Source organism: Dendrobates tinctorius, unplaced genomic scaffold, assembly GCF_039654945.1.
Source record: "Dendrobates tinctorius isolate UK_male_01 unplaced genomic scaffold, ASM3965494v1 ptg000119l, whole genome shotgun sequence".
NCBI classification, from domain to species: Eukaryota; Metazoa; Chordata; class Amphibia; order Anura; family Dendrobatidae; genus Dendrobates; species Dendrobates tinctorius.
In genome coordinates this window covers 1,160,398-1,175,260 of record NW_027361787.1, presented here as the reverse complement: position 1 = coordinate 1,175,260, position 14,863 = coordinate 1,160,398, and the positions used below count along the sequence as shown (strand labels likewise).

At 42.7% G+C, this 14,863-nt stretch overlaps 1 protein-coding gene across 1 annotated transcript; it reads left to right on the top strand.

Annotated features, from left to right (window-relative positions):
- The first annotated feature begins 715 nt into the window (after window positions 1-715).
- On the top strand, window positions 716-14,497 carry LOC141101502 (uncharacterized). Its single transcript, XM_073590630.1, has 5 exons — window positions 716-4,185; window positions 7,660-7,848; window positions 12,418-12,559; window positions 12,644-12,788; window positions 13,354-14,497. Exons 2-5 carry the CDS (start codon window positions 7,798-7,800, stop codon window positions 13,712-13,714), a joined length of 699 nt encoding a protein of 232 aa, XP_073446731.1. The 5' UTR covers window positions 716-4,185; window positions 7,660-7,797; the 3' UTR covers window positions 13,715-14,497.
- Window positions 14,498-14,863: the final 366 nt, after the last annotated feature.

Below are 14,863 nucleotides of genomic sequence, written 5' to 3'. Positions count from 1 at the left end.
CATTACACTGGCTACCCATTCTCTCCAGAATTCAGTATAAACTTATTACCCTCACCCACAAAGCCCTCCATGGCTCAGCACTACCCTACATCTCCTCCCTTGTTTCAGTATACCACCCTACCCGTGCCCTCCGTTCTGCTGATGACCTGATGTTAGCATCCTCAATAATCAGAACCTCCCACTCCCGTCTCCAAGACTTTACACGTGCTGCGCCAATTCTTTGGAATGCACTTCCCAGGTCAATACGATTAGTCCCCAATCCCCACAATTTTAAGCGTGCCCTGAAAACGCATTTATTCAGACTGGCCTATTGCCTCAACACATTAACCTAATCTATCCCTGTGTGGCACAGCCAAAAGTTTTACCATAACCAGGTTCCCCGCATCATGTTCCCACATGCTTTATGCATCCATTAGCCCTCTGTGTCTGTACTGTTACACACTTAACATTATGGCTGGTCCAATCAATCAGGGCAACTGTTACCACCCACCTTTCGTGTCTACCTTTTTTCTTTTCCTCATAGATTATAAGCTTGCGAGCAGGGCCCTCATTCCTCTTGGTATTTGTAATGGTCTATTTGATTATTGTTATGCTGTAATGTCTATTGTCTGTACAAGTCCCCTCTGAAATGTAAAGTTCTGCGGAATATGTCAGCGATATAGAAATATAATTTATTATTATTATAAATACATTGAACAGCCATGTTGGACTGAGCTGCCATCTTAGAAAAACTTTCACTAACTAACTTTGCAGCTAGTGAGATGACCTTATGGGAGCTCTAGCCAGAATGGAGACATAAAATGACATCAGAGCCATTAGCAGGTATGGTTGGCATACACAAAGGTTAATAGGAGTAGCTGCAGGGCATCATGAGAGTAAATAATGGTGTCATATGGTAGTAAGTAGGGATGAGCGACTTTGCCTTTTTTCGGGTAGAGTCAGGTTTCATGAAACCCGACTTTCTCAAAAGTCGGGTCGAACGAAATCGGCCGATTATTGCAAAAAGTCGAAGGCCGACTGAAACACGAAACCCAATGCAAGTCAATGGGGAACCAAGGTCGGCAGGGAGTGGAGGACAGGAAACACACCTACAGTGCCCATTTTAATGCCAAAAACATCAATTCTTATTACTTAAGCTTGTCAACCTTAATTTACTTTATAATAATAGTTAGGCATTGAACACTGGGGGTTATTTGGCTAAAGTTGTGTGGGGGGGGTAGGGCTGGCTCCAGATTTTCATGGGCCCAGGGCCAAAGAGTGTCAATTGGCTCCTTTAACACATGCCACAATTCATGATCCTCTAATATGGCAGAGAAATAGCGGTATAGTACAATGAAAAATACTTCACTTCTTACATCTCATGACTGATATCCATTTTAAATTCTCCAATAGCTCCAAAAACGGACAGTATATAACTCCGTACAGTATTATGTCCACCGCATAGTGCGCTGTACAGAGTAATGAGGCCCATATATTTCTCCATACAGAATCATTGGTCCCATATAATGTTTGAAACAGTATATGATGAGCTCCACATAATGCTACAGTATATGATGGGCCCCATGGATGAATCTCCACTGTGTTATGGGCCCAAATAATGCTCCATATATAATGGGCCCCATTTCTAATGCTCCAGTGCATAATGGGCCCTGTAAATGCTGCTCCAGTGTCTGATGTCCACCTTTGGAATGCTCCAGTGTATGGTGGGCCTCATATATCATTCTCCAGCGTATAGTGCTCCCCAAAAATAGCTGTCCCAACATTGAAAACAATTAAATAAGTCTCCTCGCTAGGGAATCCCTGTACTAGTCTGGACTCCTCGTCGTCCCCATTTTCCATCTCACTGCACTTGGACTGTTTAGGCAGAGGGCGTACAGACGTGATGTCATCGCGCTCTCTGACCAGAATGTCACTGTCAGGAAACGCGGAAGACGTCACGGCGGTGGAGCAGGGAGAGGTAAGTATTTCAACTTTGCAAGTGCTGTGATCCTGAGCAAGCAGGGGGGGCCCATTCATTGGCGACGGCACTGGCGCAGGGCCCCTCATAGTACGCCGGTGTGTCTGACGGCGGGTGTGCAACCCCACCGTCAGAGACACTTGATTCTACTATGAGGGACCTTGTGCCAGTGCCATTGCCAAAGAGTGTTCCCACCCACCTGTCCAGGGCAACGGCACTCGCACGGGTGCATGTGCCAGGTGGTGACCCCGACCGTGTGGGAGGAGGCAGCCCAGTTAGGGAGGTGGAAAAATTGGCATATGTTGATGTTGGACATTCAGCAGCTGCAAATGGAGTAATTGGAGAAGTCCGCAGAAGAGGAGGACAAAAGCAAGCCATTTTTCTGGCAGGGGAAGGTGGGTCAAAATCCTTTGAAACCCATGCATGGTTCATTTTAATGAAGGTTAGATCATCAACATTTTGGGTCGACAGACGGGTCCTTTTTTCTGTCGGGATTGATCCAGCAGCACTGAAGACTCGCTCAGATAACACACTAGCAGCAGGGCAAGCGAGCTCCTGTAAGGCATATTGTGCCAATTCAGGCCAGGTGTCAAGTTTACTGGCCCAATAGTCAAAGGGGAATGACCGGTGAGGGAGAACATCGATATGGGAGGAGAAGTAGTTTGTTACCATAGTTGACAACTGCTGTCTCCTGTCACTTTCCATCGATGCTGTATTACCAGTCGTGTGAGCAGTACTTGAAAAATCAGTCCACAACATGGTCATTAAACCCCTGTGTCCAACGCCACTTCGGCTGTGTGCACCACGAACACCTCTTCCATGTTGCCCCCTACGGCTCGTTGGAAAAACATCACCGCCGCTGTGTGCTGGGAATGCCTCAAACAAACGGTTTACCATAGTTGCTTGTTTTTTAGCCATTATTAGCTCTAGGTTCTCCTGTGGCATGATGTTTTGGAATTTGCCTTTATAGCATGGATCCAGGATGCTGGGCAACCAGTAGTCGTCATCGTTCATCATTTTGGCAATGCGGAGGTCCCTTTTTAGGATCTGCGAGGCATAATCAGACATGTGGGCCAATGTTCCAGGTGTCAATGATGCACTGCGATTGCTGGGAGGAGGAGCACTTTCTAGCAAATCAACATCCCTCCAGTCACGCACAAACCCTGTACCTGACCTTGCCACGCCAACATTTTCTCTTGTCCCCTGAAAAGCATCCTCCTGCCCAAAATAATCATCCTCCTCCTCTTCTTCCTCCACCTTGCCCACGAGACTTCCCTGACCAGACAATGGCTGACTGTTGTAAAATATCAGTATTTCTATAATAAAAAAATATATTGACTACGTAGCGTATGCAGAGTCTAGTCCTGCTAACAAGCTCTGTTTAGCTTAGAGAGTGACTGAGCTATTCTGAGTTCTTTTGCTCATACATTTGTTCCTGCGTGTCAGACGTATAGGTCACTTGTCAGAATTGTCAATATGTGACTATTTAGAGGTTATGTATGGTTCTAAAGATTGCAGGTTTTAGGTTTAAGTTACTCTGGCTAAAGTAAATGCATTAATAACTATATGCATATTGTAAAATAACTAGGGTACACTTAATATGGAAGAAGTTATGAACATAGAGGAAAGCCACCATATGTGGTTGTAGTTTAAAGGTCAAAATAGTATATAAGCCGACCTAACTCTTGTTCAGTCAGATCTCATATCCCTTGAGATTCTCGAACACACACAGAACAGCTGCTCAAGACCATATGTAAGAACCAAAATGCTTCTTTTTCTTCTTTTAAAGTAACATTTATATTTTGTGTGCTATGAACTTACTTTTCTTCATTTTTGTAATAATTTTTTGAATGAACAATTAAACAAGATTTATTTTATCCACAATTCAACATTGCTTTTCATTTTTATCCTCACCGAGCTCTTACTCAAAAGTGAGAATGGGAGTTATATTTTTCTTCATTTTGGCGAGCCTTGGCCAGGCTGACCTTTTGTGCTAACTTTGGCTGGCATTCCATCATCGGTTGTACAAGGGGGAGAACTAGAACTCTGCTAAAAACACCTGTTGTACAAGCCTCCTCAGGAATTCCACTATTTCACGGCACAAGGATCAGACTGAACCTAAAGTAGACGAGTGAGGATCGTACAGAGCTGCAAGCATCCCATCCAGACGGAGATCTGAGGATTGCATAAGGACACAGAGGACCATCCATTGGATCAAAGCTCCATAGGTGAGAAAATGGATTTTATACATGATTATTTTAAGAAAACTAACATAGAGTTTAAGTTTGATCATAGTTATACAGACGCACAATTATGGTCTAGTTTGTATAATCAATGTGAAGCAGAAAATGTTAAAATTGACAAGCGTTTTTTCCCAGTAAGGAAATTACAAAGAAAGCTTCAAAATGTCATGCAGCTGGTCCACGTGTATAATAGCCTAGTCTTTGAGAAAACTGAACCCAACACTTATAAAACATGCATTGTCACACAGGAAACTGATCACACTGACACACCAGGTGACACACAAGAGTCTGACGAGGATTATTTTGATTGTCCAAATTGTTTGATATTGTCAGAACACATAGAACAATTGGAGGATCAGATTGATACCAGGACAGAGTTATTGTCTAAATTACGACAAGATATAAAAAAGATTTCAGTTAACACAAGATCAACAGGTAAACAGGAGGACAGTGCTGCTGCCTCATCATTTGGACCAGACACACAAGATCCAGATGCTTCAGTAGAGGAATTAGAGGCAGTAGAATTACAACGGAAAAAATTACATGACAGAGCAGCACGCATTAATCTGAAAATACACGATCAGCTAATGAAAATTGTAAAAGACATTCCAAATTACAATGATAAGATGGACGCCTTTTATAATGCGGACACTTTTGAATCAAACACAGACAAATACAATCTTAATGATGAGCAAAAGAATAAGATATTCAAAGTATGGCTACCTTCACATATGGGAAAAAGATTACTGACCACACCCAGACTAAATGATGATCATGAAATGACACATAGTACAAAAGAAGACAGACTTAGACAATTAGTATTGTTTACAACTGGAGAAGACATGCCTACAGTTGATATTTTAGGGAATTTACAAACAAATATTTCCGATGATCCATTCTCTTTTTTGGTAGAATTTGAACAGGCCTACCGAATGGTAATGGATCTCGGGCCTCACGAAGAGCCGGCATCCATGATCAAATTTTTTGTAAAAAAGTTCAAGTACTTGGATCCTGCCTCAGTGCAATTGGCTAACACTCAGCCATCATTGCAGGAAGCAACAGTTTTTATTGACAAAGTAAGGAGATCCATGAAACAAAACCAGGTCAAGGCTAAAATAGCGGTAGTTCATGAGAAGGAAGACAGTCAGCTGAAACCTAGATCCACAGTAATCTCCAAGAACAGGGATCACATTGAGCATAGAGGTAAAAATACTACACAAAGGAACAATATCCATTGTTATTTTTGTGGTATACCTGGACATTTGAAGTGGCAGTGCAGGAAATTTTTCAGAACAGAATCAGAGATAGGTACACAAGGAACAGGTAAGCTTGGAAAGGAAAACGGACTCATGCCAAAATCATACACCACACCTTCCGCACCTCCATTACAATTATCTGCACCTGCTCATACTGCCAACAGACAAACACAGTCACCATATGCACCATTAATCAGACAGATCAGAGAGATGACAGTGAAGGAAACAGAGTCAAGGGATAGAATTCCAAGGTCTTTTAAGAGGGACACTGGTCTTCTCCCATCTCCTTCATCTTTCTGACAATCACAGACTATTCCTCTACCACATCCATTGGAATTTGTGACTCGAGTTACATTGGATGACTGTGGAAGACCATTTAACAAAGTAAGTTTAGCAGGACAGAATGCTGTATTTCTTATTGACACAGGAGCTCAGTTAAGTGTTACAAACCTTGATTTGAAGCTAAACCCAGATTCACCAGTTTGTACAATCGTCGGTTTCAGTGGAAAAGGTGGAACTAAAGCAACCTTAGTTCCCAATGTGACGTTGGAAATACCTAGTTCTTTCAAAACAGAAATTGACATTTGGTATTGTCGTGATTCTGAAAATATACTTGGCTCAGATTTTATGCAGAAATTCAGATGGGTAGTTGATCTAGGAAATCAAGTGATCTGGAAAGATTCCAATGGTTGTAAACCGGTAGTCATTGACCCTAATGATTATAGCCATGGTGGAAGTATTTGCTTAAATGATGTGGTGTCATCAGACCATTTGTGGCCTGAAACTGATGGTGATGAGGTATTGATAGAAATTGTACAGCTTTTTCCTTCTCTTTGGGCTCAGTTCAGGAATGAGGTTGGAACAATGAAAATGTGGTGGTAAATGTGGAAGGATGAGATCCTCCACCACAGCGTCAGTATAAATTGCCTCCAGAATCAATTGATGCAGACTGAGGTCAGATTTTTAGGAGTGTTGTTGAGTCCAGGAAAAAGGCAGCCACTGCAGGAAAGGATTGAGGCAATTGCTTCCCTACCAATTCCGACATCACACAAGGCATTGAGACATTTCTTAGGTCTTATGAACTATTCATGGGATTTCATTGAGAATTTTGCAGACAAGGCCAGACCTTTATATGATCTTTTGAAAGGTGAAAACAGTGATTACTTTGGTCCTTGGGGTGATGAACAGCAAACCTCATTTGAACAATTAAAAATTAATTTACAAAATGCACCTGCTTTGTCCACAGTAGATCCTTCGGCTCCATTTGCTTTGCAAGTGCACACATCAGAGGCATCAGTGTCTGCTGTGCTGTTACAGTTGCAGGGAGAAGAGTGGAGAATTTTGGGCTATTTTTCTAAGCTTCTCTCACCTGTTGAAAGAAGTTTTGAGACCTGTGCAAGACACCTGGTAGGTGTGTACTTTACAGTCAATTTCTATTCAGATGGGCACTATTATTCAGGATATGCCATTTTTTATCCCAAAAGAGGACAGGTTGTGAAGCACAAATTACCGAGTCATTTTTCAGCTCAAAGGGCAGAGCTAGAAGCAGTAAAAATGGTACTACAGCTGAATGAAGCAGATGATCAGTGTCCCATTGCGATCTACAGTGATAGCTCTTATGTTGTTAGATCACTGACAGATTACTTGCCAGTTTGGGAAAAAAGAGGCTATGTAGATTCATCTAATAAGACTCTTGTTCACAGTGACACACTGAAGACAATTTTCAGGATAGCATCAAAAAACCCTAATGGTTTTGCTATTGTCAAGGTTCCGGCCCATAAAACATCTGATTATGAATTATCTGTTGGAAATGCAACCGCAGATATGCTAGCCAAAGAGGCAGCCCTGACAGGAGAAGAGGTGTTTGAACCTGAACCTCTCGAGGTTTCAGCAGTTCAAAGAACAGACACGCATATCCCTTCTTTTGCGGAAGAACAAGAAAAAGACTCATCTCTTGTTGCTTCCCGGGTTGATCCAAAACCTCCCTTTGTTTGTGAAAACGGGGTTTTGTGTCATGACTTAAACGGGGAGTTGCGTCCTGTTGTCCCAAGACATCTACAGGTTGAGTTCACAAAATATAATCATGAAAGTTTGGGTCATTTGGGCCAACAGAAATTGTTGTGTTTGAAACTGTTCAACTGTAAAGCGCTGCGGAATATGTTGGCGCTATATAAATAAAGATTATTATTATTATTATTATTAGGCATTCTCAGAGAGAAATTTTACTGGGAAAAGATGGAGGAGACAGTGCAAAGTATTGTTCAATCATGTCTCATTTGTGCCCAAATTAATCCAAGACCAAAAGGACAGAAACCACCACTACTCTGAATTGCACCTGCAGATGGTCCATGGTCTACGTTACAAATCGACTACATTGGACCGTTACCATCAGGTAAAAATGGTCTCAGGTATGCATTGGTTGTAGTAGATGTTTTTTCTAAGTGGGTTGAAATTTTACCTGTCAGGAAAGATGATGCTTTGTCTACAGCTAGAGCATTAGTGAATCATGTCTTTTGCACTTGGGGGATCCCAAGAATGATCACCTCCGATCGAGGAAGTCACTTTACAGGAAAAATCATGCAAGCCGTTTGTGCTATTCTAGGGGTACGACAACAGTTTCATGTACCCTACCATCCACAGTCTGCTGGTATTGTGGAAAGGATGAATAGAACAATAAAATCCAGCATTGCCAAGATGTTATTGGACAAAGGAAATACTTGGGTTGATGCAGTACCTTTTGTACTGTTGAGTGTAAGGGTATGTTCACACGATCCGTTTTTTTTGCGTTTCCGCGGCGTTATTTCACGCGCGTTTCTGCCGCAAAATCACTAAAAATAAGCATCCCATGCAAGCCTTTGGGATTCCGCTCTGCTGTGCTAATGCTGCGTTTTTTTCCGCGGCGGAATCTTACCGCGGAAAAAACCACAGCATGCTCATTAATTTTGCGGATCAGCGGCAATTCCGGCTCCATAGGGTTGTATGGGATCGCATGTAAACCGCATTTTTTAATACATTCGGCATATTTCTCACGGTAAATACCGCATGCGGCCAGGAAATGACATGTAGCCCTTCCCATCATGCCCCATCATGCCATGCAAGGACCATCCCATACAGGAAGAAGGACATCCCAATCCTTTCCTTCTTCCTGTATCATGGCTGGTGCTACAGGCATGGAGTGGTAGACAGGATGGAGCTAGATGTCCCCTTCATGATAAGCGTGGTGAGTGTGTGTGCGTGATGTCTGTGTGTGGTGTATATGGCGTGGATGTGGTGTATGGGGCGTCTGTGTATACTGCTGCTATCTGGCATAGGCCGATAGGACTACTAGGCCCATCGGCCTATGTCTGTTCCCATACAGTAGTGCCAGCAGGCTCAGTGCGATGGGAGCAGTATTCCCATTGAGCTGTTCCTGCTGTGAATAAAAAAATTTTTTTTTTGCCCCATTCCCCCCGCCAATATGAGTTTTGGGCCCCCACTAAAATGTGCCTTTTTAATTCCCGCTTCCCCCCCTCTTCCACATATATCATTTTTTCCCCCAACAGCCTTTCCTTAAAATTTCCTTTTTTTTTTTTTCTTTTAAGTGTCCAATAATTTTTTTTCATTGGTGGCCAGTGGTTACCTGTGGAAAAAAATAATAATTACCTGTCCCCGACGTCGCCACCTAAAAAAAATTAAAATAAAAAACCCGTACTCACCTATTCTGCTAATTCCCCGAAGACCATGCTCAACCTAAATAAAAATATAAAAAAACAAACCACAAAAAATACCTACCCTCCGCAGAATCCCATAAAAATGAGTGTTCCACGAAGATCTAAAGTTTAGAGCAGCCACATAACATGTGGCCGCTCTAAACTCCCGACGCCGCTACAATGAATGGGGCCGTAAAGCACCCCGGTTCATTGTTTACCGACTTCACCCGAAGTCAGCTCGCGCTACGCGGGTGGTCCGGTCTGCGCATGCGCGGACTAACATGTTGTCCTGAGATGAACTCAGGAGCATGGGAAAATTTCTCACACTCCTGTGCAGATCTCAGATCAGCAATGGAGGTGGATTTTTTTTTTTTTAACCCTTCAAATCTTGGATTGGGCGTTCAATAAAACATGGTCAAAAACAAGTTGTATTTATTTAAATAAAAACATTTCAAAATAATGTCTGTTTATTTTTTTAACCCTTTCAAGATATATGGTTAACAATGGATCGGCGGCTGATTGACGCCTATCTGTTATTAACCCGGCTTAATGTCACATTCCAATTGCAATGTGACATTAACCCCTTATTACCCCATATGCCACTGCACGATGGCTGTGGGATGAGAGAGGGTTAAGTTCCATAAAAGGCGCATCTCACAGATGTGCCATTTATGGGGTGTCTGGGGGCAGATTTTTTTAGCTGGGGAGGGGCCAAAAAAAATGGTCCCTTATTAGGCTATATAAATCTGCTGTCACTCACCTGCTTTCCCTCTCTGGTGGAAAAAATTGCGCGGGAGCCCACGCCATTTTTTTTCCAGATTATTTACAGAAATTGACACCCAAACTTCTAAATAAAAAAAATAAAAACGAATAATATATAAAACTAGCTGAAGAGCCCGGCGCTGCCTGGGCATAGTAACTAACTGTGGTTAGTTATAGCAAATTATAATTATCCTCCATCCCATAGTCCCGTGCCCATATACCCATCATACATATCCACGATCCCATAGGCCCGTGCCCATATACCCATCATACATATCCTCCATCCCATAGTCGAGTGCCCATATACCCATCACACATCTTCCATCCCATAGTCCCATGCCCATATAACCTTCATACATATTCTTCATCCCATAGTCCCATGCCCATATACCCATCATACATATTCGCCATCCCATAGTCGAGTGCCCATATACCCATCACACATCCTTCATCTCATAGTCCCATGCCCATATATCCATCATACATATCCTCCATCCCATAGTCCCGTGTCCATATACCCATCATACATATCCTCCATCCCATAGTCCCGTGCCCATATACATATCCACCATCCCATAGTCCCGTGCCCATATACCCATCATACACATCCTCCATCCCATAGTCCCGTGTCCATATACCCATCACACATCCTCCATCCCATAGTCCCATGCCCATATACCCATCATACATATCCTCCATCCCATAGTCCCGTGCCCATATACCCATCATACATATCCGACATCCCATAGTCCCATGCCCATATACCCGTCATACATATCCTCCATCCCATAGTCCAGTGCCCATATACCCATCACACACCCTCCATCCCATAGTCCCGTGCCCATATACCCATCATACATATCCTCCATCCCATAGTCCAGTGCCCATATAACCATCATACATATCCGCCATCCCATAGTCCAGTGCCCATATACCCATCACACATCCTCCATCCCATAGTCCCGTGCCCATATAACCATAATACATATCCTCCATCCCATAGTCCCATGACCATATACCCATCACACATCCTCCATCCCATAGTCCCATGCCCATATACCCATCATACATATCCTCCATCCCATAGTCCAGTGCCCATATACCCATCATACATATCCTCCATCCCATAGTCCCGTGCCCATATACCCATCATACATATCCGCCATCCCATAGTCCCATGCCCATATACCCATCATACATATCCTCCATCCCATAGTCCAGTGCCCATATAACCATCATACATATCCTCCATCCTATAGTCCAGTGCCCATATACCCATCACACATCCTCCATCCCATAGTCCCGTGCCCATATAACCATCATACATATCCTCCATCCCATAGTCCCATGACCATATACCCATCACACATCCTCCATCCCATAGTCCCATGCCCATATACCCATCATACATATCCTCCATCCCATAGTCCAGTGCCCATATACCCATCATACATATCTTCCATCCCATAGTCCCATGCCCATATACCCATCATACATATCCGCCATCCCATAGTCCCATGCCCATATACCCATCATACATATCCTCCATCCCATAGTCCTGTGCCCATGTAACCATCATACATATCCGCCATCCCATAGTCCCATGCCCATATACCCATCATACATATCCGCCATCTCATAGTCCCGTGCCCATACACCCATCACACATCCTCCATCCCATAGTCCCATGCCCATATACATATCCTCCATCCCATAGTCCTGTATTATTTTTCCTCCATGTGACCTGTGATAAACAAAACAAATGCGCCTTTATGCGCCAAATACACGCAGTAGCATGGATGGCCATGTGTACTTCTGCTTTTGAAATAGCATGCATGAACATGGCTATAGAATGGTATAAACTCATGCATCTAGAACCCAAAATGGAAAAGCGTATGCAGCATTATTATATATTCTATTGCGCATGAACCCCAGCGATACAAGGCGCTAGTGTGAAAATAGCCTTAGGCATGTGCGTAGGGTTATGTATATTGTTAGGCCTATTATAATGTTGATGGTTATGTTTAGGACTAGGAATTAGGGTGGTGTTAGGGAAAGCGTAGGCCAAGGTTTACCCTTGGCGTATGCCTTGTTAGGCCAGGGGACATGAAGAGGGTGTGGGGTTTGGCATTGTGTTAGGCCTAGGGTCATGTCGAGGACGGTTGGTTATAATGTGAGGAAAAAGGGATAGCCCAAGGCTTCACGTATAGTGACATAAGATGAGAATTGAAACATGCTTCTTGCTCTGAATCCCAGCTCATTTGCGTTCAAATGGTTACACGTGGTTCGAGTGGTGACGGACATTATGTTGAAAGAGCCGTATAGGGTTGCTTTTGGTTTTTTGGGTGAAGGTCTAGCAGGATTCAAACATATCGACATTGGTTTGGTGTGTGAGTTTCAGTGTGGATATATCTCTACATGTGTTGACCAAATTATAGAGACAAAACAGACTTTTTGCTTTTAAATTCTTTTTAAATAACAGTTATTAACATGGATTATTCATTTTTTAGATAGAGAAACATCCTGAAGTGTGGGACCGTGCCAGTGCGGCATACAAGGGATCCTACAATAAAAGGGATGCTTGGCCAGCAATTGTCACCGAAATATATCCGCGGTGGCCGGACCTTCCAAGAGCGGGACAAAAACAGATTAGTAAGTTTGTATTATGAGTTCTATTTAAAATTTGGCCTGTAATTTGTGAAAACACATTAATGTTTTTCTTTGATTTTATTGCAGTGGATGATGTGAAAAATCGATGGCGCTCAATAACGGACAGGCTGGTCAAGTCAATGAAGACACCAAGTGGAAGTTCACCTCCTAGAAAGAAGGTTCCATATGCTGATCAGCTGCAGTTCATTTTAACCAGCAGGAATGTGCGGAGGTAATTAGCGCTTTGATTACTGGGGTAGTGTCTGGCTAACGTCACGATAATTGGATGACGACTGGACATTGTTTGATATTCGGGATAGTATGCTGTTATGTTTGTGAGATGTGACGATGTTTAATAATTTTATTATTAAACATATTGCATATCAATATTAATTCTGGATCCACATATAACGCAACATACACTTCAAGAGGTGAACATAACATGCTCCATACCAAAAATAGGCCATATATTTCAGCACAAAGTTTAAAAATGGCCCCATAAGATGGTAAAGATAATAATATGCCCCATGTAATGATCCTTGTTATGGCTCCATAACATGCTCCATAGATTATTCCCCAATATGCTAGGCCATAGACTATGTCCCCATATGCTGCAAACTATGTTAGATCACTTTTTTATAAGCCGAGAGGTGGACTTTAAGCTCAAAAAAATTTCCATAAAATCTCATGTCATACCCGAGTTCAGCTTTTTACATATTATATATATTTTATTTTTACCTAGTTATAAACTTTGACTTTTTAGTTTTGGTATAATTTTGTGTTTCTTCCTTCAACAGAATGGATGGAAATATAAGTTCCGGCCCGTCAACAGCCCCTGGACAGAAAAGCCCGGAAACTGGTCTGGCCGAGGAGGTCCAGGACTTTGACATGTCTTCCTCTCCAGCTCCTCAGGATGACAGGCCCTCTTCAGTGATATCCTCCATGGCAGCTGAAGCAGCTGGTTGTGATTCTTTATTGGACACCAGTGTGTCCTCTGACGGGACTTTGGCGTCTGCTGCTCCTGCACCTGTCACTACCAGTAGCTCAGCTGGTGGTGTGTCAAGGCGCACTTGGATGCGGGCAGGTTCTGGTCATTCCGTGGCATCGACTAGGGCGGCAACAAAAAAAGGGACAACAACTGAGACTGAGTGCAATTGAACTCACTAGCCGAACCCTCAGTCTTATTGATAATGTAAGACATCAGGATGACATAGACACTTTTGGTTTAAACATAGCCAGCCGCCTGAGGTCCATGCCACGGGACTGACGGAATCTTATAATGTCTGCTGTAAATGTACTTATAATGTCTGTTGACACACCATCAAATCTACCACCGGCAAATGACATAATCAGTGGGATTATGAACCTTTTTAATCCCCGCTGTGTGCCTCCACCACCACCTGCATCAACTGCTTCGCAGCGGTTTGGTCAGGTGCCATCCTTACGTCCTGACCATCCTGATTCATTTGTTTTTGGCCACCAAAATTCATCACAAAGTAGTGGTCAACATGGAAACTCTCCAATGAGTCAGGTGTTGTCTCAAAACTTATATCCATCGTATAGCTATGATCCAGACTATCATCAATTTTGAGGTTTGGTTAATCACCGACCAAGTTGTCTGGTCAAAAAAACCCCGTTGCCACCAGACAACTTGCCTGTCCTGTTGACAGGATAAAATTTATTCCGACAATGTTTGTCGTTCATTTGAAGTATGTTTCATACAGTGTTTTTATATGTGCTTTCGACACTTTAGATACCAGCCAAGTTGTCTGGTCAAAAAACCTCCGTAGCCACCAGACACCTTGCCTGTCCTGTTGACAGGGTAAAATTTATTCCGACAATGTTTGTCGTTCTGTTGAAGTATGTTTCATACAGTGTTTTTATATGTGTTTTTCACAATTTAGATACTGTTTATATAAAAAAAAACAGTTTCAAGACTCAGTGTGTGTGTGAATATTTTTTGGTGCCAAAGACTAAACACACTGTAATCAATGTACAAAACAGAAACAGATAAACACTGCTCACTACACGCTGCCTCTTCACCACTATTGGAGCTCCCAGCTCAACCAACCAATGTGCTGCTGTGACACCCCAAACAACTGCCTCCTTTGTGTACTGTAGTGATATTTGGTATGTTACCTTTTGGAAAGTACCGCACCATGGGCTATATGTTAAAAGTTTTAACAAATAATAGTAGATATGTTGTGAAAATTGAGTGTAGTGGGTAATGGTGGTGTGTAAAGAATAGATGTTCGCAGAGACCCGATTTATTGTTGACCAGCCAAAAAATTTATTAATTTTTAGCAT

Excerpts from the sequence above, each read along its gene's own strand:
- LOC141101502 (XM_073590630.1), top strand. The coding sequence starts at position 7,798 with ATGGTCCATGGTCTACGTTACAAATCGACTACATTGGACCGTTACCAT. Across the intron at positions 12,560-12,643 it reads AGCGGGACAAAAACAGATTA|TGGATGATGTGAAAAATCGA; the intron begins GTAAGTTTGTAT and ends ATTTTATTGCAG. Across the intron at positions 12,789-13,353 it reads ACCAGCAGGAATGTGCGGAG|AATGGATGGAAATATAAGTT; the intron begins GTAATTAGCGCT and ends TTCCTTCAACAG.